The sequence below is a fragment of the Manis pentadactyla genome, chromosome 8 (assembly GCF_030020395.1).
Source record: "Manis pentadactyla isolate mManPen7 chromosome 8, mManPen7.hap1, whole genome shotgun sequence".
NCBI lineage: Eukaryota > Metazoa > Chordata > Mammalia > Pholidota > Manidae > Manis > Manis pentadactyla.
In genome coordinates, this window is record NC_080026.1 from 104,911,789 (window position 1) to 104,939,448 (window position 27,660).

The following is a 27,660-nucleotide window of genomic DNA, read 5'->3' on the forward strand; positions in this document are numbered from 1 at the left end:
GAAGGCAACTCCTAGGAATGGCTGGGGAAGATGGACACTTGCCAGCCACCCCTGGCTTCCTCCTGGCTAGAATACAGATTGCCCACCCCCAGCCAGCAGGCTCCCTTACCCAAACAGTCCTTCCACTCCTCTCATCTCTTCCACCCAAGCTCAAAGTGGGCCACCATCCCACCAAATTCTCTTCCATTCTTTGATGGTGTCCCTTCTGGAATATTTTATGCTTTTTTTGTGTGGGAGGGGTCAATATTTGCTATTTCCCCACCGCAACCCTGTTTTTCTAGAGTCCTAGAATGTCATTCTCAGCCTGTGATATTAATTTTGCTTCTCATGACGAAGTCTTGCTAAGTGGAGGTACTAGTTAAGGCAGAATTTAATTAGCTTGGGCCAAAGGTCATTGTAAAATCAGAGCAAAGGGCTGGTATAGTCATCCATGTAAGTTAAAAAATACAAAGCAGAACAAAAGAGAGAGAGAGTTTCTAAGCATGAAAACATTTTAGAGAAAACATGCTGAATTAGTGGGAATGTTGAACAATAACTTTTCTGGATTTCCAACATGCTACAAGTTACATAAATAAATGTGTTCAACCATAAGCAATTCATTAACCTCTACTGATTCTTGGGCAAATATGCGCTAAGAATCTTCTGGAATGGTTCCAATACATAGACTAGAGCAAAGGTACCATGGAAGAGCCTCTAACCAAACAGGAGTGCAAACACAGGCTTGCAGAGAAATCTTGGTAGCATTTGCTATGGATCGACCAAGCTGTGAGCCAGTCTAGGAAACATTGCCCAAAGAGCTCTGTCTGAGTCTTATCAAGATAAAGTTAACCAGGCAAAATGCTCAATTCCACGGCTTCTCAAAGTGAGCTCTGAAATCTGCCTCCTGATTGGGTATTTTTCCTTCAAATTAGTTTAGTTACATTCTCTGAAGGTAATAGAAATCTGCACATTTCAAGATCTCCCTTGATGATTTTACTGGGCTTAAAATTTAAGAACTATTTGTCTATTATGATCCTGTTGATTTTCCTAAATATCCTGGAAAAAAATAGGCTGAATACAAGTCCAATTTGGAAATAGTGCCTACAACCGTCATCTGACACATAGATCATTTTCCAGTTCAGTTCTGACCAAGTCAGTCCCTTGTTCAGAAAGCATGCCATGGATCTCTGTGATCTGTCTATCAAGGACATATGTTTCAGCCTGGAATGCTCAGACCTCAGGAACATGCTTCCCTTTTATGACACTTCTGAATGAACCAGTCACTTTCGTCTATTCACTAGTGTTCCCCCAAATGTTCTTCTTCTGTATTTTTTGGTTTAGTGAAATATATTTATCTGGTTCACAGTCACTTTCTTTCTTTTTGCCATTATTTAGTATTTTTTAAATACATTTTTTACTGAAGTATAATTGATATGCAACATTATATTCAAGTATACAACATAGTGATTTGACAGTTACCTGCATTATTATTATTTTTCTAGTTCCTTTAGTTGTGAAGCTAGATTGTTTATTTGGGGAAGGCCTGTACTGCTATAGTACTTCCATCTTGGAACCACTTTTGCTGCATCCCACATATTTTGACCATTGTGTTTCTGTTTTCATGTTTCCATGTATTGTTTGATGTCCTCTTTGATTTGCTCATTGATGGTATTTATCCTTCCATGTGTTTTGGATTTGTTTGTTTGTTTTTTATTCGTGTAATTGATTTCTAGTTTCATACCATTGTGGTCTGAATAGATGCCTGATGCAATTTCAATCTTTTTAAATTTATTGAGACTTTTTTGTGTGACCTGACATGTGATATATTCTGGAAAATGTACCATGTGCAGTTAAGAAAAATACATATTCTGCTACTTTTGGGTAGAATTTTCTGTATATATCTGTTAAGTCCAACAAGTCTAATATGTCATTCAACACCACTGTTTCCTTATTTTCTGCCTGGATGATCTAGCCACTAATGCAAGTGAGATGATAAAATCCCCTAATATAGTTGTGTTGCTGTCTATTTCTCCTTTTAAGTCTGTTAGTATTTGCTTTGTATATTTAGGTACTTCTGTTGTTGGGTGCACACATATTTACAATTGTTTTAGCCTCTTGTTGGACTGACCCCTTTATCATTATGTAGTGTCCTTCTTTTCTCTTGTTACTTTCTTTGTTTTGAAGTCTATTTTGTCTGATATAAGTACTGTTACTCCTGCTTTTTCTCCCTTTTATTTTAATGAAATATCTTTATCGATACCTTCATTTTCAGTCTATGTATGTCTTTAGGTCTGAGATGAGTCTCTTGTAGGCAGCATATAGATGGGTCTTGTTTCTTTATCTATTCTGCCACCCTATATCTTTTGATTTAGTGCATTCAATTAGCATTTAAGGTAATTATTGATAGGTATGTACTTACTGTCATTTTATCAGCTGTTTCCCAGTTGTTTTTGTAGGTTCTCTCTGTTCCTTTCTTCCTCTCTTGTAATTTGATTTTCTTTAGTATTATGCTTGGACTCCTTCTTAAAAATTTTTTTGTGGATCTATTACATGCTTTAGGTTTGTGGTTACAAGATTCATATATGGTTTCCCTAAATACATAGCAGTCTAAGTTAAATTAATGCCCATTCAATTTCTAGCACATTTTGAAAGTACTACTTTTCTGTTTTTCTTTCTCTTCCACACTTCATATATGTCATAATCTATATCTTTTGTGTATCCCTTGACTAATTTTGAATACAGTTGATTTTACTACTTTGGTTTTTTGAACTTTATACTAACTTCTTAAGTAATTGGTCTACTACCTTTACTACTGGTTTATTTTCACTGGTGAAAAATACTTAAGACTTGGAGGTCGGAGCCAAGATGGCGGCATGAGTAGAGCAGCGGAAATCTCCTCCCAAAACCACGTATATTTTTGAAAATACAACAAAGACAACTCCTCCTAAAAGAGAGACCAGAAGACACAGGACAACATCCAGACCACATCCACACCTGCGAGAACCCAGCACCTAGCGAAGGTGGTAAGATACAAGCCCCAGCCCAGTGGGACATAAGCGCCCCTCCCCCCAGCTCTGGGCGGGAGGAGAGGAGTCGGAATGGGGAGGGAGAAGGAGCCCAGGACTGCTAAACACCCAGCTCTAGGCATCTGCATCCACAGCGCAGGCACACAGTGCGTGGGGTGCTGGATACTAGGGACACAGGACAGTAAGACCTGTGAGCAGGTCCCTGCAGCCGGCGCCCCAGGGACAAAGAAAAGCGAGTGCTTTTTGGAAGTCTTAAAGGGACAGGGACCCTACAGCCTGACAGAAGCGTCCTGGGACACTTAGTCCAGCAGCAGACAACTCCGGGCACCCTAAACCCCTGGATAGCAGGGCAGCTCAGAGGCCCCTCATGGAGATAAACAGCCTCCTGGCCATTCCCCCTCCAATGCGGCTCCACCATATCGGAGCAGCAGCCCGAGGCAGGCCACGCCCACAGCAACAGCGGAGATAAACTCCATGGTGGCCGGGCAAGAATCAGAAGCCCCATCTGCACGCAGCTGCCCAGCACAAGCCACTAGAGGTCGCTGTTCTCCCAAGATAGGAAGGCCACAAACCAACAAGAAGGGAAGTTCTTCCAACCGTCACTCATGCCAGCTCTGCAAACTATCTCTATCACCATGAAAAGGCAAAATTTGAGGCATACAAAGATTACAGAGACAACACCTGAGGAGACAGACCTAACCAGTCTTCCTGAAAAAGAATTCAAAATAAAAATCATAAACATGCTGACAGAGATGCAGAGAAATACGCAAGAGAAATGGGATGAAGTCCGCAGGGAGATTACAGACGTCCAGAAGGAGATTACAGAAGTGAAACAAACTCTGGAAGGATTTATAAGCAGAATGGATAAGATGCAAGAGGCCATTGATGGAATTTAAACCAGAGAACAGGAACGCATAGAAGCTGACACAGAGACAGATAAAAGGATCTCCAGGAATGAAACAATGTTAAGAGAACTGTGTGACCAATCCAAAAGAAACAATATCCACATTATAGGGGTACCAGAAGAAGAAGAGAGAGAAAAAGGGATAGAAAGTGTCTTTGAAGAAATAATTGCTGAAAACTTCCCCAAATTGGGGGAGGAAATAATCAAAAGACCATGGAAATACACAGAACTCCCAACAGAAAGGACCCAAGGAGGACAACATCAATACACATAATAATTAAAATGGCAAAGATCAAGGACAAGGACAGAGTTTTAAAGGCAGCTAGAGAGAAAAAGGTCACCTATAAAGGGAAACCCATCAGGCTAACATCAGACTTCTCAACAGAAACCTTACAGGCCAGAAGAGAATGGCATGATATATTTAATGCAATGAAACAGAAGGGCCTTACACCAAGGATACTGTATCCAGCACGATTGTCACTTAAATATGAAGGAGGGATTAAACAATTCCCAGACAAGCAAAAGTTGAGGGAATTTGCCTCCCACAAACCACCCCTACAGGGTATTCTAGAGGGACTATTCTAGACAGGAGCACTCCTAAGACTAAACAGATGTCACCAGAGAAAATAAAATCACAGCAAAGAAAGCAAACCAACCAAATACTAACTAAAGACAAAAAATAAAATCAACTACCCACTAAACGCAGTTAAAGGAAACATGAAAGAGCACAGAATAAAACAACCAACATATAAAGAATGGAGGAGGAGGAATAAGAAGGGAGAGAAGAAAAGAATTTACAGACAGTGTATATAACAGCTCAATAAGTGAGCTAAGTTAGGCAGTAATATACTAAAGAAGATAACCTTGAACCTTTGTAACCACGAATCTAAAGTCTGCAATGGCAATAAGTACATACCTTTCAATAGTCACCCTAAATGTAAATGGACTGAATGCACCAATCAAAAGACATAGAGTAATAGAATGGATAAAAAAGCAAGACCCATCTATGTGCTGCTTACAAGACACTCACCTCAAACGCAAACACATGTACAGACTAAAAGTCAAGGGATGGAAAAACATATTTCAGGCAAACAACAGAGAGAAGAAAGCAGGGGTTGCAGACAAAATAGACATCAAAACAAAGGAAGTAACAAGAGATAAAGAAGGACATTACATAATGATAAAGGGCTCAGTCCAACAAGAGGATATAACCATTCTAAATATATATGCACCCAAAACAGGAGCACCAGCATATGTGAAACAAATACTAACAGAACTAAAGGGGGAAATAGACTGCAATGCATTCATTTTAGGAGACTTCAACACGCCACTCACTCCAAAGGATAGATCCACTGGACAGAAAATAAGTAAGGACATGGAGGCACTGAACAAAACACTAGAACAGATGGACCTAATAGACATCTATAGAACACTACATCCAAAAGCAACAGGATACACATTCTTCTCAAGTGTACATGGAATATTCTCCACAATAGACCACATACTAGGTCACAAAAAGAGCCTCAGTAAATTCCAAAAGATTGAAATTCTACCAACCAACTTTTCAGACCACAAAGGTATAAAACTAGAAATAAATTCTACAAAGAAAACAAAAAGGCTCACAAACACATGGAGGCTTAACAACAGGCTCCTAAATAATCAATGGATCAACGAGCAAATTAAAATAGAGATCAAGGAATATATGGAAACAAATGACAACAACAACACAAAGTCCTAACTTCTGTGGGACTCAGCAAAAGCAGTCTTAAGAGGGAAGTATATAGCAACCCAGGCACACTTAAAGGAGGAGGAACAAAGCCAAATGAACAGTCTAAAATCACAATTATCGAAACTGGAAAAAGAAGAACAAATGAGGCCTAAAGTCAGCAGAAAGAGGGACATAATAAAGATCAGAGAAGAAATAAACAAAATTGAGAAGAATAAAACAATAGAAAAAAATCAATGAAACCAAGAGCTGGTCCTTTGAGAAAATAAACAAAATAGATAAGCCTCTAGCCAAACTTATTAAGAGAAAAAGAGAATCAACACACATCAACAGAAACAGAAATGAGAATGGAAAAATCATGACAGACTCCACAGAAATACAAAGAATTATTAAAGACTACTATGAAAACCTATATGCTAACAAGCTGGAAAACCAAGAAGAAATGGACAACTTCCTAGAAAAATACAACCTTCCAAAACTGACCAAGGAAGAAACACAAAAGTTAAACAAACCAATTACGAGCAAAGAAATTGAAGTGGTAATCAAAAAACTACCCAAGAACAAAACCCCTGGGCCAGATAGATTTACCTCGGAATTTTATCAGACATACAGAGAAGACATCATATCCATTCTCCTTAAAGTTTTCCAAAAAATAGAAGAGGAGGGAATCTCCCAAATTCATTCTATGAAGCCAACATCACCCTAATACCAAAACCAGGCAAAAACCCCACCAAAAAAGAAAATTACAGACGAATATCCCTGATGAATGTAGATGCAAAAATACTCAAAAAAATATTAGCAAGCCGAATTCAAAAATATATCAAAAGGATCATACACCATGACCAAGTGGGATTCATCCCAGGGATGCAAGGATGGTACAACATTCGAAAATCCATCAACATCATCCACCACATCAACAAAAAGAAGGACAAAAATCACATGATCATCTCCATAGATGCTGAAAAAGCATTTGACAAAATTCAACATCCATTCATCATAAAAACTCTCAGCAAAATGGGTAGAGAGGGCAAGTACCTCAACATAATAAAGGCCATATATGATAAACCCACAGCCAACATCATACTGAACAGCGAGAAGCTGAAAGCTTTTCCTCTGAGATCAGGAACAAGACAGGGATGCCCACTCTCCCCACTGTTAGTTAACATAGTGCTGGAGGTCCTAGCCACAGCAATTAGACAAAACAAAGAAATACAAGGAATCCAGATTGGTAAAGAAGAAGTTAAACTGTCACTATTTGCAGATGACATGATACTGTACATAAAAAACCCTAAAGACTCCACCCCAAAACTACTAGAACTGATATTGGAATACAGCAAAGTTGCAGGATACAAAATCAACACACAGAAATCTGTGGCGTTCCTATACACTAACAATGAACCAACAGAAAGAGAAATCAGGAAAACAACTCCATTCACAATTGCAACAAAAAAAATAAAATACCTAGGAATAAACCTAACCAAAGAAGTGAAAGACTTATACTCTGAAAACTACAAGTCACTCTTAAGAGAAATGAAAGGGGACACTAACAGATGGAAACTCATCCCATGCTCGTGGCTAGGAAGAATTAATATCGTCAAAATGGCCATCCTGCCCAAAGCAATATACAGATTTGATGCAATCCCTATGAAACTACCAGCAACATTCTTCAATGAACTGGAACAAATAATTCAAAAATTCATATGGAAACACCAAAGGCCCCGAATAGCCAAAGCAATCCTGAGAAAGAAGAATAAAGTAGGGGGGATATCACTCCCCAACTTCAAGCTCTACTACAAAGCCATAGTAATCAAGACAATTTGGTACTGGCACAAGAACAGAGCCACAGACCAGTGGAACAGATTAGAGACTCCAGACATTAACCCAAACATATATGGTCAATTAATATTTGATAAAGGAGCCATGGACATACAATGGGGAAATGACAGTCTCTTCAACAGATGGTGCTGGCAAAACTGGACAGCTACATGTAAGAGAATGAAACTGGACCATTGTCTAACCCCATACACAAAAGTAAATTTGAAATGGATCAAAGACCTCAATGTAAGTCATGAAACCATAAAACTCTTAGAAAAGAACATAGGCAAAAATCTCTTAGACATAAACATGAGTGACCTCTTCTTGAACATATCTCCCCAGGCAAGGAAAACAAAAGCAAAAATGAACAAGTGGGACTATATCAAGCTGAAAAGCTTCTGTACAGCAAAAGACACCATCAATAGAACAAAAAGGTACTCTACAGTATGGGAGAATATATTTGTAAATGACAGATCTGATAAAGGCTTGACGTCCAAAATATATAAAGAGCTCACCCACCTCAACAAACAAAAAACAAAGAGTCCTATTAAAAAATGGGCAGAGGAACTGAACAGACAGTTCTCCAAAGAAGAAATTCAGATGGCCAACAGACACATGAAAAGATGCTCTACATCGCTAGTTATCAGAGAAATGCAAATTAAAACCACAATGAGATATCACCTCACACCAGTAAGGATGGCTACCATCTAAAAGACAAACAACAACAAATGTTGGAGAGGTTGTGGAGAAAGGGGAACCCTCCTACACTGCTGGTGGGAATGTAAGTTAGTTCAACCATTGTGGAAAGCAGTATGGAGGTTCCTCAAAATGCTTAAAATAGACTTACTATTTGACCCAGGAATTCCACTCCTAGGAATTTACCCTAAGAATACAGCACTCCAGTTTGAAAAAGACAGATGCACCCCTATGTTTATCGCAGCACTATTTACAATAGCCAAGAAATGGAAGCAACCTAAGAGTTCATCAGTAGATGAATGGATAAAGAAGATGTGGTACATATACACAATGGAATATTATTCAGCCATAAGAAGAAAACAAATCCTACCATTTGCAACAACATGGATGGAGCTAGAGGGTATTATGCTCAGTGAAATAAGCCAAGTGGAGAAAGACAAATAGCAAATGATTTCACTCATCTGTGGAGTATAAGAACAAAGGAAAAACTGAAGGAACAAAATAGAGCAGAATCACAGAACCCAAGAATGGACTAACAGGTACCAAAGGGAAAGGGACTGGGGAGGATGGGTGGGTAGGGAGGGATAAGGGGGAAGAAGAAGAAAGGGGGTATTATGATTAGCACGCATAATGTGGGTGGTGGGAGAAAGGGGAGGACTGTGCAACACAGGGAAGACAAGTAGTGATTCTACAACATTTTGCTATGCTGATGGACAGTGACTGTAATGGGGTTTGTGGGGGGGACTTGGTGTAGGGGAGAGCCTAGTAAACATAATATTCTTCATGTAATTGTAGATTAATGATAACAAATATAAAAAAAGAGAAAGAAAAGGGGGATTACTCCCTGATAAGATAAAACTAACTGCAAATCAATGATTAATGAATGCTTTACATATCCTTAATTTTGATCTTTTAAAGGGTGTCAGATGATCAGCTATGGAAGTACATTTTTCTGATAATATTCCTTTCTCTTAAAAAAAAAAAAGCAGTTCCTGTGTGGTGATCTCCAATAGGTTCTTCACAATGGTATGAAGGTCATATCAAAGTGTGGGCAAAGGGTTTGTTTGTGTTTATACAGAGGATCAAAGCCTAATTTGGCTACCCAGAAAACGAATTAAGATACGATATGAAGAAGAACTTCCAACATCAACATCCTCTGGAAGAGTCATTCCAGTGATCATCAAAAAACTTCAACAAAGATCCTGGTGCTGTTGCAGTTGTAGCTGCATTCATCCCACCGGTTCCTGGACTTGCCATTGGAATGAAGAAGGAGATATCTAAGTTGGTCTGTGCATACAGTAAAACAACAAATTTGACTGGATCTATACTGTTGGAACTCAACCAAGAATTAGGAGAAGTGCAAGTTGCAGTGCTCCAAAATCGTGCGCCTATAGACTATCTACTGTTAAAAGAACATATGGGATGTGAACAGTTCCCAGAAATGTGTTGTTTTAATTTGTCTGATTTTTCTCAAACTATTCAAATTCAGTTAGACAATATCCATCATATCACTGGTCAGTTTTCACAAATGCCTAGGGTACCTAACTGGTTTTCTTGGTTTCACTGGATATGGCTGGTAATTGTAGGTCTGCTTTTGTTATGTAGCTGTATTCCTATTATGTTAATGTGTGTACGCAATTTAATTAGTAGTTTGTTAAAACCTATACATGCTTATGTTACTCTACAAGAAGATATGTCAAAGAAATAATCAATCTTCCCATGTTTTCTTCCATCTGCTACTTCTATAGCTTTTCTTCTTCCTTCCTAATTACAACCCTTTAGTAGAATTCATGCCTTATGTCGAAAATTACCGAGTATCATAATTCTTCCAAGTGGTAAAGATACCTCAAGACAAATGCTGGGCATAGAAGCCACAGGGCATAAATCTGCAAAGAAGTAAAAAGCTAACCTTTTCAAAGAATCTTGCTTCTCTCTCACTCAACAACTTTACATTTCCCTGTATGGCCCTGGAAGATGACTGGTTAGCCAGAGACGGGTAAGATTCCTCAAGGGAGGAACAACCTAAGACAAGCACAGTCGCAGGGGGGCCATCAGGTGAGAAATTGGGGATCAACAGAGGTGAGGCTTAGAACCTCACCCCCCCTGTCTTGAGAGAAATCTTCTGCATCCGTGGATGTTTTGTTGCCCTTGTCTAGCTCAGATTAATACTTAGTCTACAGGCACAGACCTGATCATCTACATTTGCCCTCTTACAGCACTAAATTATGCTTTCTACCTTTATCTTGCATCTACCTACCACTTCAGCATTTTATTAAATAATAATAATAATAAGGGAGAAATGTGGGATTCACATATGAATCAAGTATAAAAATCAAACGAATAATCATATCTGACTTGATTGTTTATAGTTCATGATGCATGATCAAAACTGAAAGTTTCTGTGATATGACTGCCCTTGCACTGTTCACCATGTAAGAACTTATTCACTATGTAAGAACTTGTTCACCATGTAAGAACTTGTTCGTTATGCTTCAGAAGATTGGAGACTGTTGAGAATTAGGCTTGGGGTTGATTAATGATTGTGCATTGAGTCCCCTATACAGAATTTTATTTTTGTTAACAACCATTTGATCAATAAATATGAGAGATGCCCTCTAAAACAAAAAACAAAAAACAAAAAAAACCTTAAGACTTAAGAACATTTCCATCTAAAGAAGTTCCTTTCTTGTAACCATACATTGTAAGACTGGTTTAGTGGTGATGAACTCTTTTAACCCTCATTTATCTGGGAAACTTGTAATTTCTCCCTCAATTCTGAATGATAACCTTGCTGGGTAGAGAATTCTTTGTTGTAGATTCTTCCCTTTCAATATTTTGAATATTTCATGACATTCCCTTCTGACCTGTAAAGTTTCTGTTGAGAAATCTGCTGGCAGCCTTACAGAGTTTCCCTTAGAAGCAACTGTCCACCTCTCTCTCTCTTTTGCAGCTAAGCCACAATTGCTATTGGTTGGCTGTGGGCAGGACCTGCCTTTCTGCTGGTTTTCCAGCAATGGCTGAGCCCCACGGCTAGCCTCTATGTGCCCTTTGTATGGTGTGAGGTGCTTCTCGGGGGATTTGTTGTGGGTGGGCTGAGCAGTGCCAGGCAGGGGCACTGGGGCTGAGCCAGTGGGGCAGGTGGAGAGTTTAGAGCTGGCTCCCACAAGCATCTGGCCAGCTGAGCCAAGGGAAGGCCAGGAAAGCAGGGAGAGTATCATCTGCCCTCCATCTGCCAGTCAGCAGACTTGGACTGCTGCTAGGCAGAGTGGGCTGGGTATGCAGGAAGTGCTGCTGGGGGGTTGAGCTACCAGCAAGGCTAATGGAGAATTTCAGATCTAGCTCCCACAAGTGCCCAACCAGTTAAGCTGAGGAAGGACTGGGAAGGTATCACCCACCTGCCCTTTCTCCTCCAGAGAGAGCCCCCTCCCACCCCCACCCTTCTGGCACACTCCCTGCTATTAGTAAACCTTTTAAACTTCTGCCTCTTTACTGGGTCTGAGTGGGACCAGTAGAGTACTCCTGTCCTCCACAAGTGACAGGAGTGTCGGCTCCCCCCTCACCACCATAGAGCTCTAACTCTCCCTGGTGTCCGTCCCCATTATCATCAAAGCCCGGTGCAATGTGGACTCATATTCCTGGAGCAGTTCTCCAGGGCCAAGTGGGCCAGGTTCCTGAGTGCTTTTCCCCTCCCCAGCCTGTTCCTCTCCCTCACGCTTGTGAGCCGGGATAGGGGAAAGGCTTGAGTCCAAGTCGTTCATGGCTCTGCACCTCTATCCTTTTCAACATGGTCTTGTCTTCTTCACCAGGTGTAGATGCTCTGTTCTATAGTCTGCACATCATTTTCAGGGTTAGTTGTATTTGCTGTAGTTGCTTCCTTCTCTGCCATCTTTTTGTCACCTCCTTCCCACACACAAATGCCCTTCTTGAAAAGAAAAATTTAAACCATATCCATTGCCCATCCTTCATTCATTCATTCATTCATTCATTCATTCATTCATTCACTCAACTAACCAAGCATTTACTAAACAATTATGACTTTCCAAGCACTGTGCTAGGTACTAAGAATACACAGTTGAAATAAACAGCTGAAAAAGTATGTTCTCTAAGAAATTGTTTCCCATGTAATAATATGCTTAGTCCTCTCTTGAGGAGTTTATCATATTCAGCTCTGGCCTATAGTTATTCATGTTTATATCTTACCTTTCTACTGAAATGAAAGCTCCTTGGTGGCAAATGAAGCCTTTCTCACCTGTATGCCTCACAGGTAGCTACCAGTAAATGTTTTCTAAACTGGATTGAATTTAATTTCAAGCACAGTGAGTTTGGTATCTGTGGGATGAAATAAATTTGAAGTGGTGAAGTCTGACTATGAATGATTTTTTTTATTTCTATTGTTGGACAGGACACAATTTTAGCAAATGGGTGAACTCTCAGTCTACTTACAGGCAGTTCAGGGGCTGAGAGAAGGTCAAGGCCAATGGAGAAAGAGAAAGAGGCTCCAACCCAAGGGCATGGCCACGAGACTGGCAGCTGAGAGCAAAGTTTGGTAATCACACATTTAGGAGATGAAGAGAGTAGAGGCCACTACTGGAGTCTTAAACCAGGGGGCATGGTATTGGGTGGAAACTGTGAACCCAAAGCAGAGCCCTGCTTGGGACTGCCATATAATGTAGTAAGAAATACACAGTTGGTCATTCATATGACCAAATATATATTTCCCAGGTATGTATGGTCTTCATCCACAGTTCCTGAAAACACTGCAGTCTTAAAGGTGAAACTGAAATGGGTGTGTTGTCATGTTAATGAGAGACTTTTGGACCCCAGCAAGGGCAGGGGCTGGAGGTTAAATCAGCCAATGGCCAAGAATAATTTAGTCATTCATGACTATGCAATGAAGCCTTCACAAAACCCCCTGAAAAGAAATATCACTCTCTTGGATCCTGCTTCTCTGTGGGAGAGAGCTTCCATGCCTGAGGAACCAGAACATGTCCGTGTGCCAGCCACTGAGCCAGGCCCCACGCTCCACAAGGATAGAAGCTCCTTTATTCGGGACCTTGCCCTCTGTGTCTCTTCATCTGGCTGTTAACTTGCATCCTTCCTTTATTAAACTTCATTAAACTGATAAACGTGAGTGTTTTCCTGAGTTCTGTGAGCCGCTCTAGCAAATTAATCGAACCTAAGGGGGAGGTCGTTAGAACCTCCGATCTGTAGCTAGTAGGTCAGAAGCTTGGGGCTTGCAACCGGCATCTGGAGTAGGGGGTGGAGGGCAGTCCTGTAGGACAGAGCCCTTAACCTGGGAATCTGGGGCTGTCCCTGGGCAGAGAACGTCAGAATTGAGTTAAGTTCTCCAACACCCTGCTGGTGTTTGAGAATTGCTTGGTGTTATGTGTGGGAAGACCCCCTCCTACACACATACAGACATTGGAATCAGGTCCAGGAACCTGAACAAAGTTATATTGCCATTATTGCTGTGTATATTACTATTATTGTTGTTGTATATGCAAGAACACATAACAGGGACCTTCTGCTAGAGTTTTTATGCTGGATGATCTCACTGTGAGGCTGGTCGGTAAGGGGCTGTCTCACTCTTTGCCTCTCCCTCAAAGAGCATTTTGCAAACAGTTCTAATGTCCCAATACAGGGCAGCTCCACCTGGCTCACAGGGCCCTGCCTAGGTGGGCTGGGACCTACAGACACTATAATGACAAGGAAGGCTTCCTTGAAGACTCCTTAAGTGTGTTTAGTAGATTCCTTCTGACATAGGATGGACCTTCAGAGGGGTCAGCTTACCTCCCACGACTGGCAGGCTGGGGTCATTTGGATTTGGAGCTGAAGGTGGATCATAGCCAATCACCAAGTCAATGGTAGCCTGGGTAGAAATAAGTCATTACAGACAGAATCAGTGCAAGGCATCACAACGCTATTGACTCAATGCAAACCAATTCAGCAGGAATGCAAGTTCTAGAAGGAATGAGGATGGAGACAGGAAAGTGAAAAGAGAAAAAGAAGGATAACACATGCTCCACTATTTGTAGCTTCCCACATCTGAGCCCAGATGAGAGGGAAAACCTGGGAAAGAAATTACCTGTTGCAGGTTGCCAAGTATATCATTGCAAAGGGGCAACTTCAGAAACAGGAGGACAGTTTTGACAAGTGAGCATGAAATTGTAATTAGCCTCCATCCTGGATTGGTGATGGCCTCCAGTCACAGGATTACAGTCATAGAGGCTTAATCAGTTTTTAAATGATTAAGTTATTTCTCTGGGCATTGACTTCTAAATTGCGGGGATTTATTTTCACACTTCTCTCTAAAAAGAACTTTGAGTGACTAACAAAATTATATAACAATGTGATTCATAAAATAAGATATAAAAGGGAATTAAGTCTGAATAAAGAGGAGACAAATATGCAAATCATGAAGTTCAAAGTGATTGTCTCTTACATAAAGCATGACCCCAAGATAGCTAGGTACCAAGACAAGGAGAACAGAAAATGTTACATAACTTTCATTACCAGAAAGGAAGGAACATACTAGTTGCTTTGAGAAGATAAAGTGATTCCCACTTTTAAAATATGACATAAATTTCTCACATGGGGCTTTTTTAGGGCAGAGTTCCCTATATTTTATATTTCATGAACCTACAAAATTCCAAAAATGTTTGTTGGGGGGAGTCAACACAGGGATACTAGCACATATCTATATCTACTATTTAGTCATTTCATAAAAGAAATTAATTTTAATAGCAAAAATGAGGAAGGGAAACCTCAGAAAAAAGGAAGTCCATTGCAAATAAGGATGACATGCGTATACACCCACATACCTCACACCCAGGTTACCAGTTAAAATATAAACATGTTAGGACATAGTTATACTAAAAAAATCATTCACTGTTAATCTGAAATTCAAATTTAAATGGGAATCCCATACTTTCACTTGCTACATTTGGTAAACTCTCTGTCTCTCTGTCTCTCTCACACACACACACAAGTCACCCTTATCACCCTTATTTTTTCCCATCTCTCTATTCATCAGTGAATACTTCTCACGAATCAGCACATTCTGTGGCCAACCTAGGAACTACTGATTTGGGAGACACTGAACATAAATTACATCCCCACAACAGTGTCATGACAAATAAAGAATTGTTAAGAGCAGCAATTCAGGGCTACCTATGCTAAAGACTCAGGTAGGCAGAGCACAAGGAGCATTCAAGGGCTCAACTGCCAAACTTTATCAAAGTTGAAAACCTAGACGGGCCCACAAATGGTCTACCCTCTGGGTCAGTGGTTTCCAAATAACCTCAAGATTCCCAAAAGTGCTGCAGGGACCCTTAACAGGGGTAAGGGGGATCCCAGGGAGGGAAGTCTTGAGGCCTTTAATCTTCCTTACCCCACTCACTCACCATGGTGCAGCCATTTCAGGGTTCTTCTGTGCTTTAAACATGTTTTAAAGCCAGCTGGAAAAACTACAGACTTGTACCATCTTTCCTAAGTGTCATTTCTCTCAGCCAGGTTTTGGGTAGACAGATGATAGCATGCATTCTGAGTCTTGTTTTAGGATTTGAATGCTAATTCACAGCCAGTCTTTAAGTTTTGGAGACTAGCCAGCAGAATTGATATTCCTAATGGGCACTGAGAAGCCTAACCTGCACTCTTGCCCACGGGGATGGACTATTTTAGTATAACATATTCTCCCTTTGCCCAGGCTCCCAAGCCAAATAAATCGATTGGAAAATGAAGGGGTTAGAGGTTAATGGGGCAAGCATGGTAGCTTTATGAGCGCTTGTCAGCAATCTTATGAAATCTTACAGCTGTGATTCCTGAGTCAATTTTTTTTAAAGCACACTTGAGAAAGAGACCTGGTCTCTCTAAACAGACAATATCAATAGATGTGTACTTATTTAGAGAGATATGCACTTATCAGAAAACATTCAGCTGCCAGTACAGTAATAAAGGTCATAATATTAGCATCTTGATATTCCAAGGTAATATTAATGAATTACCTTCTTTAGAATGTTTCAAAAGTGTCTGATACACAGAGCTATGCTCACCATACAAATGTTAAAACCTAAGTAGATACACAGGGAGCTACACCAAGAGAGGGTCCCACTCATTCAGTAGCATCTGTAACAGAAAGTCAATTTTACTTAATTTGCTAGCTCAGTAATTGCAAATATAGGGTAAGGCCATATCATTTGCAAATGGACCTGTTTACCTTAAAGTCAGTAGGGGTGTATGTGTGTGTGTGTGTGTATTTCACTCAACTATCTCACTTCAAAGCCATTCAACAAGAGGGAGAATGCTCACCCCAGTCTCTTGCCCCTTTTCATTTAGCAGGGAGATCAATTTGTATGGCAGTGTTCTGTTCTGGTCTCCGATCAGGTCCTTCAGTGCTACAGTGGCAGAGCCAATTAATCTGCAGGGGAAACAAGAAAGTGCACAGCAACCTGAATAAGAGGCAGGCTTCTGTTTACTCACTGAGCCTCCCAATTCCTGTTCATGGGTTATCATTAAAATCACTTATAATGAAATGTGGACCATTTTGTTCTCAACCTAGCAGGTGTTCCGGCAGTAAACATCACACATCAGCCATCGCTTTTCTGCAATGAGTAGTCATTTCAAGAGTCAAACTATGGTGTGTATGAAATTTCAAGTCTTGAATGAGATGGATGTGTAGAGGCCAAGACTGAGTACAGCCTCCCAGAATATAGGAAGGGAGACAAGTAGGACAAAATCCTAGCATTCTTCTGTAATAGAAATTTTAAAGGGCCCAAAAAACGTTGCCCACTGTAAAAACATCTCCCCAAATAGCCCTTCTCCAAGTGTGAATAGGTTGTTGGATGGGGCCAACTTTCTAAGTCATACACTGGAGCAGTATCCAAAAGTTGGATTTGTGCACTTCTCTCTCTTCCTGGACCCTGAGGGATTACATTCAGCCTCCACCCCTTACTCACCTAACTCTAAGTGCACAAAACATATTGGTGCAGAAGCACTCATATGCCCCTGCCCACTGGTGGGGGTTGTTGCCTGTTCTGTTCACTATAACCCCAGTGCCTGGAACACAGTTCACTTCTTAATACATATTTATTGAATGAAGCAAAGGATAAATAAGTCTACATACAATGAGAATGAATACTGAAAACATTTTTGGAGTAGGGCACATGATCAAAATAGAATTTATAGAACACACATCCCCAGGGAGTTAGGCAAAATAAAAATGCAACTCATGACATGTAGTTTGTAAATTGGGGGTTGTAACATGCAGCATGATATGCGAGAGGATAGGGTGAAGGAATTCCCTTTGTAAAATGCAATTAAAAAGCAAAGAGGGCCCCAAGAATGGACTAAGAGTTACTAAAGGGAAAGGGACTGGGGAGAATGGGAGGGAAGGGAGGCATAAGGGTGGGGAAGAAGAAAGGGGGTATTATGATTAGCATGTATAATATGGGGGGTGGGGGAAAGGGGAGGGCTGTGCAACACAGAGAAGACAAGTAGTGATTCTACAACATCTTACTATGCTGATGGACAGTGACTGTAATGGGGTTTTTGAGGGGGACTTGGTAAAGGGGAGAGCCTAGTAAACATAATGTTCTTCATGTAATTGTAGATAAATGATAAAAAAAAAATTAACCATCACAGATGTGAATGGATTAAACAATCTAATCAAAAGGCTGAGATTGCCAGACTGGCTTAAAAAATAAATTCTAATCGTATTTTGTCTATAAGAGAAAAAAAAAAAAAGCAAAGAGGGCCCAGTAGTGTGCTCTCAGGACAGATACTGAAAAAGGAAAAGAGAAATGATAAGAGTCTTAAAATATTATTAAGTATTGTTTATCTTGCCTACATTTGCAGTGACTTATACAAAGAAATAGAAGATATGCTATTATGGAATACTATTAAAATAAAAACAGAAAACTAAGCATTAAGTCCTCAAAGTGATAGAAGAGATTCCTTGTGTCAAAAAATCCAGTGAGAAGAAACCACAGCTGAGCACAGAGCATTAACTCTGGACTTCCGGGCAGAAATAATAATAAGGGAAGTTCATCTTGTGGAGAAATACTCATTTTATTTTAAAATGTAGTACAGTTTCGTTACAAATCAGGAAGTGAAAGCTGATGTCAATATGGAAACATCATTTTTGAACTGACATGCAGCCACCTTCTTCTCCCTACTCTCAGACCTCAGAAACAGGACTAGACTGTGGATCTGTGGTCTGTCACCCAACCACACATGTCCGATGACTCTGCAAATATGAGTAAGTGACTTTGTTTTCTCTGAGCAGATATATATATTGCACAGACCAGGAAACTGCTATAGCACCCTGCTTTATTCAATTTACCCAATGGTATGAACCACTGGCACGCGATTTCTTGGAGGTACACTTGCTTGGATAAAGCATCACGTAAGATGCTCAACAACCATGATGGGCTCTCATCTCTTATCATATCACAAGTATGGCCACTAATTGACAACAGAAAAGGAAAACTCGGCCTCCAGGGGATAAGAGTGAACTTTCAGCCTTTTTAGGTCAGTACAGAAATAAGGTCACACAGTCAATGCTGAGAATTGATCGAATCTTCGTGGAGTGATTTTTCAGATGAGTATGGTCACTCAGTAGGTGTGTTAGATGTTTTTACATGAGTAAGCCCTCTCCTTACTTGGATTTTTATCCCCCCGACACACTGAGGACAAGGGTCCACACACATGACTCCATCACCACCAGGCGAAACCTCCCAGCTGAACGTCCCACACCAGGTGAGGATCCTGACAAAATGCTTTCTGCATCTCCCTCAGTCCCACATGGTGTAAGCCTGATGAAAATTTCTTTCCACTTTTTAAAATTAGGACAGTCAGCCAGGTGGTTGCTTAACTGAGTTTCAGAAGAATAAACTATGAAAACTACAGGTTTAAATCATCTGACTGGTATTAAATATTTAAATGAGGTGCTCACCTTGAAAGATGTGGAAACACACCAGATATTTTTTCTCACAGTTCTATGATTCATAACCTAACTTTATGATAAAAATAACAGCATTGCACACTTGAACATGTACAGATTTGCTTTTACTAAAGCCAAGATAACCTGAATCTGTACCAGCAATAAATAATTCTTGGAACAAACCCAAGTATAGCATGCAGGGGCAAGTGGAAGTGAGAAGAAGGGTGGCCTAGTGCTGGCCCAGCGTTTATCAACCTTGGCACGACTGGCATTTTGACCTGGACAATTCTTGTTTGGGGAGGCTGTCCTGCGCCTTGTCAGATTTCAGCAGCATCCCTGGCCTCTACCCACTAGCATCTCTACACCTTGCCAATTGTCCCCTGCTATGTAAAACTGACCCCAGTTAAGAACCACTGGGCTAGATGATTCCTGTTCTTGCCTGACCTCAGTGTCTCAATGTCTTTCAAGGCTTTGGCTAAATCATCTAACTCTCTGAGCCTACTTCATTATCTGCACATGAGCAGACTGAAGGAAATATCTCAGGCCCTTTTCAGCTCTACAAGTCTGTTAGTAGGCTTGTATATATGATATTTTCTACATGTATCTACTTAGGAAACTACCCTTTGTTAAATATTTCTTTTCTCTTAAAGTTCTTATTCATCGGTTTAGGAAAAATATATCCTAGAATATGTCCATGTTGGACAATCCAGAATATAGGCAGGGTTTCTGCCTTCAGTGGTATTGGCCTATAAGGTCATGGGTCAAACTTAAGTTCATAACATGTCAGGAGAAAAGGTTAGGCTGATAATAGAAATGTGGACTACAGTAAGTGATGTGTAAGACAATAGGGAGTGGTACGGCTTGTGGCTAACTGGAGAGACTAGGCTTGCTTAAAACACAAAGCCCATCCGCCTGCCCTTTATGGTTTTACAACCTCCATTCTGACTCAACCAATATTTGCTGCTGTCCCTTCCCCATGAGAGGATGAGAGAGGGTGATAACAGATAATGGACCAGGAATGAAGCAGAATAAAAGCAGCAATCACAAAATCTAATCTCAATTCCTTCTTTCAGAAACCTTTAGTCCCATTTCTTAAGATTCACGTTTTCATCATAAAATTCTGATGCTGTGGTGTTGGAGGACGGTGCGTAAAAGAAAAGCTGACTTTCTTTTTTCTGAAGTAAAGATAGTATGTTTAGATGAAAGCCTGGAAAGACTCTTGAACCAGGTACGTTTAATGGCTTGGCTGCGTTGAAGGACAAACAGTTACAAGTTTTGAGAGCTTTCACTGTAGCTGAAGAAAAGTACCCTACGGGTAAGTCTGATCTCTGTAGGACTCCAGGGACACACCCAGCCTGGCCTGGCTGGTTTTCTGTGACGTTTCCTGGATACAAAATACTGTGAGAGACTGGGAAATGATTACTTGGCCTCCTACACAGGGATAAGAATGGTTCAGTCAGACCACAAGCTGGCTTCCTTTAAAGGAGGTGACCCTAAACCAAGAACCTTTTTTCTTTCTTATTACTAATGCTTCAGATATGCTAACATATTCCAGTGTGACAGTCATGGGGACACTTTGCCTTGTGTTTTCAAAAACAAGAGTCTCCCCATGGACTCCACCCAACACTAAAACAGATGGACCATGTCTCAAAAGTGGAAGAATCCCTTATAGTGAAAGAACCTCAAAGCCCTTTGGCTTCCCAGCTTTACTTGTGGAATTAATAAAGTGCAGATATATTCTGAACTGAAGAGCAAGCCAGTCCTGCTCCTGATTCCTTTCAGTCCGTGAAATCCATAGAGTTTTGAGTTGGGTCTCATTCTAAGCAGTGAGAGCAACTGCTTGAAAATTTGATGTTATGATTGGAAAAACGAAGGTGTTTAATTGTAAACTAGTCAGGTTAGTCAGGCAAGGGTTGGTTAAGAATTTCTTTAACTGCTTCTTAAAACGCAGTCTAGTGTATTTAAAAAAGAGATGTGGAAAACATTCTCCCCATTAGCATGCAAGTAAGAGTTAACAGTCGCATGCCACTGTGGTGAGTAAGGGCTTTGCTGGCCAGAGTCCTTAATCAGGGGAGTTCACATATATCAAGCTGTTCCTCTGTGCAGCAGGGACTCAGCCCACATCATTACTGGAGGAGGATTTACTGGAAATTCCTTCATGAAGGAAAGGAAAAATATGTTGGAAGCTGGAAAGTCAGTCACATGTTGCACTGTTTTGCCCCTAGAGACTGCAGCAGTCCCAAGTCCCCACTCTCTGGGGGGAATAACAGTTTCCAACTGGGCTGGGGACAAATACTTCAAGCATCTCCCAGGTCCCCTGTAGAAATCCAGGAAGGGCCATGGCCTGCCCACCCTTTGAAGTGCTGGGCCCTCAGCCAGCTGAGCCTTGTCACCCTGTGTGGCCCATGGGGTTCTGCACCTGGACCCTGTCACCCTTCCCCACACTTTCCCATGGACCAGTGTCTGTCAAGCTCCTCTCCTGCCCCCTCCCCTGAACCAAAAGGTGGGCATGCCCAGCATGCACTTTGATTTCAACCAGATGGGTGCAAGAGACAGGGGCAGCCATGGCAGCGAATCCCATCACAGGAAGGCTTTGTAAGCGAAACCCCCACAAAGGGCACCTCCCTGGATCTCCCATCCACTTCACCAGCAGGGAACCCTCTTGAATTTCCCAACTGGCCCACCCCTGCCCTCTGGATTAGCTCACAAACCATTTCTCAGAGTGGTTCCCCAGACCTCCCTGTAGCAGAATCAGATGGTTCAGACTACCCTGAGTCAGACTTTCTCTTTAGTTAATTCTTATATCCAGGAAGTTTGAGAAACAACAGTCTAGAACAGTGATTCTCAGCAGGAACTGAGGAGGGCGGGTGGAGGGTTGGGGATAGGGAAGTCAGCTGGCAGAGCCAGATATGGGGAAAGGGGGACATGTATAGTTTTTAAAAGTATATTCAATGTAATAACATAGGTTCACATTTGAGAAATGGGCTAGAAATCCAATTATTTAATAGAACAAAGTACTAAGCAGAACTCCATTAAACTCTACTTGGCAGGCCTAGTTATCTGCGCCTCTCCTGTGGCTTCCCCTCCTTACTCCACATCAAGATTGTCAGAGATCCTTGAGACCTCTGGCCTTTTCATCAAAAGGAGGCAGAGGTTTCAGAAAACTAGAAACACTGGTCTGCACAGTGTTTCCCAAACCTGGCTGTATAAAGGCCCTGGGGTGGGGCTCAGCCCTGTAGTTTTAACAAACTCCATTCCTGGATTTTGGAATCACCAATCTAGCCTGAAGGCTGTGGCAGATCTGCAGGATTCAGGCTCAGCAAGATTTCCCTTTTCTACAGCCCCTCCCAACCCTGCCAAATGGCATCACTGTAACAAGGGCAGGAGAGGAGTAGAACCCAGGGTCTCCACACCAAAGCTTCCCTGGTGAGGGAGGCTCCAAGGCCAGAGTCAATTATTTTATGTCTGCAAGAAGCAGGTCAACTAGCCTAATGCCTGGCATATAGAAGATGCTCAGTAGTTATTTCTTGAATAAATGACTCTAACTTGCATTTTGCCATTTTTACCTAACCAGAATCTGTGCTTTCCTGTTTGGATGGGTTAGTGGAGCACCCAGGCTCACTCTTTGTCTAATCCCTTTGGCCATTAGAATCAAGGTAGTATCATTCATTCATTCATTCATTCACTCGTTCATCAAGAACTAGGACCTTATAAGGTAAGAGGGACAGTGTAACAGTGATTAAGAACTTGGAGCTAGGCAGAGCTGAATAAAGCAGATTCATCCTTCTGCTGCCAGATTGTTCGACTTCTCTGAGCCTCCATTTCCTCACCTGTAAAATTTTAGGGGTGACAGCTCCTACCTAAAAGTATTGCTGTAAGGATAAAAGGATGATGTGGTAAATGTTTAACAGTCACCTTTTATTATTATTTCAGAAACTACTCTAAAAAAGGCATTTAAAAAAGCATGTGACTCCAGGCCAGCACTTGAGGGAAAGCTAGTCTGAACTAATGCACAGCCTAGATCCCAGGCAGGCAGGATGATCTATGCAAGGGGCTGTGTAGGTGGCCATGAATGAACTGATAAGAACCCTTTGTAACTACCTACATCCATTTCTACACAATCACTGTGCAGTTTCTAGAACCAGTACTTTCTCTTACATATATCAACTAGCTCCCTCCTCACCATCAATGTTATACATAACATGAATTTGTCTGGAAAACCATTTTTATTTTCAGGGTTAGGCCAGCAGTGAACTTCAGTTGTAGATAACTTCTCATAAAATCCAATTAACAGAATCTGAATGAAGTTTCTATGGCCATAGATCTCATGTTTCATTATAAACAGACCCCAAAACAAACCCTTATACAAAAACCCTATCTGATCTAGCACACCACACACACACACACACACATGCATGCACGCATGCACGCACACACACTACTCTGTTGTTTTGTACTCTTTTCTCCTGCTTAATTTTCTTCATCATATTTATCACCACCTGATATACTATATGTGGATTTCTTTGCTTATTATCTGTTCCATCCACTCAGATGTTAAGCCCCTCAAAAGACATGGAGCAGCCCCAGTGCCTAAAACAGTGTCTGACACCGGGTACGTATTAGCAAATGTTTGTTGAATAAATTACTGACCTATGTTGGAAGACAGTTCAATTACCTTGCAAATGATTTACAGGTTATTAAGCTTCCTCTCCTAAGAGAAGGCCCTCCTAGTGCAATTAGAAGATAATTTCAGCTCTTGTCATTATGAAGTGCCTTTCTCTTCCAGTCTCTCTGGATGTCTTTCTCCAGGGCTGTGGCCTTCCTTTACTCACTCATGAGATGTTAAGGATGCCAGCAGGACTGTGGCAGCTTACGTGGTCACCCCAAATAGTGGGATTCAGCCTCTCCAGGACCTGGAGATGGCCAGCTCAAAACAGCTTTGATCTTTTCATAGTTTTACCACTTTACTGAAAATATGAATCTAAAAAAAAATCAGAACTGAGAATACTGTTCCACAGTAACATCTTTTTCTGGTTTAGATTTTTCCCCAGCCTGAATAGCTACTCCAGTTAGAACACCTGCCTCAACCCACAGGCTGCCCATCACTCCTCACAGACCACCTCGGGGAAAGGAGAGGTGCTGGGGGCACCTAGACAAACCCCAAGGCTGCACTTGCACATAGCAATGCAACAGTGAGTCTCATCACCAGAGGAAGTAAAAGTTCTGAAAGCTTGTAGATAAGGTCTTCTGTACACCAGGAAATAAAAATCTCTCATAAGCAATATGCTACTGTCCCGTCACATTAATTTCATTCCAAACCAGTCTTTCTGTTTTCACTAGTTTAAAAACAGCAACAGTAACCTTTTGCCCAGGAAGTTCATGTATTTCATAGCCCAAGCTTTCTTTTCCTTTTCTTATAATTCTGTAGCCCCAGGACCCCGTGTGTGTGTGTGTGTGTGTGTGTGTGTGTGTGTGTGTGTGTGTGTGTGTGTATGTGTGTGTGTGTGTGTTACACTGTTCTCTCACTGTCACATCCTGGCACCCTGGCCCTCAACCTAAAAACACACATACACAAAGACACACACACATCGGGAATAGACCTGGGAAGGTCTGGGCTTTTTGTAAGGGATTTTAACATAAATAGGATAAGTAAGTGCTTCCACTAGAGAGTTGGGTGACTTCAAGCAATTTGGTGAACCTCTCTGAGCCATATTTTTCTCAACTGTAAGATGGGGATAAGCCTGATTCAGCGTTGCTAAAAAGATCAAAAGCAGTTAATGTGTGAAATTAGTTTTAGCACAATTCCTGGCATATGCTAAGCCCACCATAGATATTAGCTGCTATATTGTTCATCAGGATATTTAAGTAATTTTTCCTGAATTATATTAAATCTACCCTTATGTCTACCATTTCTTGAGGAAGCATCACAGCCCCCACTATAAGATGAAGAAACTTGCCATGAGTCACCCAACCAGTAAGGAGCAGAACCAAAATCAAATTACCTTGTGATCATACAGCTGACCACTTGCCCACACCTACTCTTATGCAAGAACTTGGGTAAATTTCCTCCTAGGTATACTGTCAGGTCTTTGGTTACATTCTTCTTACTCATGTTAGAATGAAACAGTCCATTTAGAGTCAGATGGTGTTTCTAACTTGGCTCTGCGTTTATATGGGAATAAATGTGATGGTGGTTTTGAACGTACAAGTGCACACATATGAAGGGAAAAAATAAGAGTGCCAGAAATGCCAGCTCTTAGATAATTATGGCCATTTTATCTCAGACATGGTAATTTGCATCTCTGGAAGTTCAGTATGGATCTTTTTCACATCCTCCAGGTTCAAGCATTCCTCTACCTTCCTGTACCTATGGAATATAACTGTAATACTTGTCTCGTTGTCCATGCCCACTAATATATCGTCTAATAATATATCTGGTTTTTTTTCTCACATTAGTGAGATAAAATCCTTCTGAGTACTCTACCCAGTGCTCATGAATTAGAAGGTTTTTCCACAGTGGCTGGTGGGAGCATCAACTACTCCCAGTCATATGTGCCTTCCAAGGACTGTTCTGTCTGCTCCCTTCCGACAGCTCAGTTCTCTTCCCTGCCTCAGATAGTTTTCCTACTGATCAGTTCTCAGCTGCAGGGTGAAGAGGAGGCCTCTGCAATTTTTTTTGCAAAATTAGAAAAATTACTTCCATTTTAGCCAAAATATAATAAATCATTCCTCCTACACTTTGGTTTCCTGTTGGTGGTCTGAGGTTTTCAGTGTAACATTAAAGTAAAGAGTACAGGCCTGGACATAAATGCTGATTCTGACACATAAATGCTGTGTGACCTTAAGCAGAATACTAAACCTCTCTGAGGAAAAAAACAGGACCTGCCTCATAGGTTGTCTGGGAGGATTAAGTGGGATAATGCATTCAAAGGGCTTGGCATAGCCCTTGGCACTCCTGAGTCCTCACTCGGTGTTATTGTCTGTCTGCAGAGGGAACTCTCATTCTTCAGCAGATGGAAAAATAGTCCCACTCTGGCATGTCAGCTAAAAATACAATTTCATTTTCCTCACATGACCAACAGGCTCCTCTGGCTCTTCTCTCACCCCCATTCAGCCTGGCTGGCTGGCTGGATGACTGTTCAGTGAGGGAAAACAGATTCTGCACTGAACGGCCCAGCCCACTCCCAGCACCCAAGGAGGGGTGCTGCTGGTGCACCAGCCCTGTGCTTGCTTGGGCTGGACCAGGGTAGTCCACCGTGGGTGTGGGCATGGGCGCACAGCAAACCTAGGCAGCCTGGCACTGTTTGCTTACAGGTCCCGGAGCAGCAGATGTGGAGTGAGAGTCTTATTTGCACAGCCAGTTTCCATGGCAACTGGAGAGTCAATAGGTAAGACATTCCTTCAGCTGGTAGAAAAATCCTCTGCCCCTCCCTGCCAGGTGAGGGAGGGGCCCGCACTGAGCAGTGAGCTGAAGGCTTTTACTAAAGGCTAAATCTTTAGTAAAAAAGCTAAGAAGAAAATCTGGGGCCAAAATACACAAATATTTTGGACAATAATACGGCTTATTTTCAGATGGCTTTGATTTTCTTATTCCTGCAATGCGTATACAGGTAATTTGACTAAGGTCTATATGTCATTTAGCTGGTGGAAACAAGGCCAGAGGTCATGATTCCTGGCTGATGGTGGAGAAGCATGCAGCTCATACAGTAAGAGCACAGGTGACACGGGCACATTATTCTTACATACTGTTCATTCCAAAGCAGTCTCAGGTTGGCCTTTCACTGGAAGACAGTAAACAACTATGCAGAGAAATCTATTGGACAGAGAACTTTCTCCTAATAAAAAGACCTCCTCCAGTGACCTTAACATAGGGCCTAAAATTCCCATTTTGTGCACTCCTTCAGATAAGTCACCAGTGGCCTCAGTCCCCAAATCGATGTCCCTGGGATGTTACACAGTAAACTATCAGCAGGCATTATTGTCACTCAGATCAGATTCTCAGAAAGCTCCTTTCAACCAGTGGGACCTTGAAGGACTGAGACACAGGACAGATAAGTTTTGTTGGGGAAAAGAATTGGCAGAGGTGCGGATGTGGCTCAGAGGGCAGACCTGAGCAGGAGGAAAAGGTTGAGAGTAATGAAGACCAGCTTCACATTTTGCCTAGAATTTACCTTTTTCTGTTAGGCCTAAAAAATTCTCCTATTTTAACAACACCATTAGTAATGGCCTGATCATTTGATCTTTATGCTCAGCAGATACCACAATGCCAAGTGCAACATATCCCACCAGATGCATGGAACCCCAAACTTTGAAAGGACCTTCTTTTAACAGGACCGATTTTTCTTTTTTCTTCAAAATTAGTAAGAAAAATGTCTAGTATCAGACAGATGCACAACTCTAACTCCAGAAATGCATATCATATGCCCAAAATAAGTGCCACGGTGAGCCTTTGGGTTAGGATTTGTCCTCTCCCCATGACTGTTGTCAGCCAAGGGTCCTACGTGTTTCAACTGTGTAAATGACTGTATTATGGTCTCCCAGGACTGTTTTCCTAATTGATGCCTACATACGGTCT

The 27,660-nt window shown here is 41.4% G+C and overlaps 1 protein-coding gene across 5 annotated transcripts in view; it reads right to left on the minus strand.

Moving 5' to 3' along the window:
* Positions 1-27,660, minus strand: part of MYOF (myoferlin) — a 159,909-nt gene that overhangs the window by 105,861 nt on the left and 26,388 nt on the right. For all 5 annotated transcript variants that reach the window (XR_005023687.2, XM_036880108.2, XM_036880107.2 and 2 more), the window contains exons 4-5: positions 16,454-16,562; positions 13,937-14,015 (exon numbers count right to left, since the gene is read on the minus strand). Coding sequence is in view for 4 of the 5 variants with exons in the window: in XM_036880108.2 (XP_036736003.2) it covers positions 13,937-14,015; positions 16,454-16,562 (188 nt within the window). In the remaining variant the exon portion in view is untranslated. The remainder of the gene's footprint in view (positions 1-13,936; positions 14,016-16,453; positions 16,563-27,660) is intronic.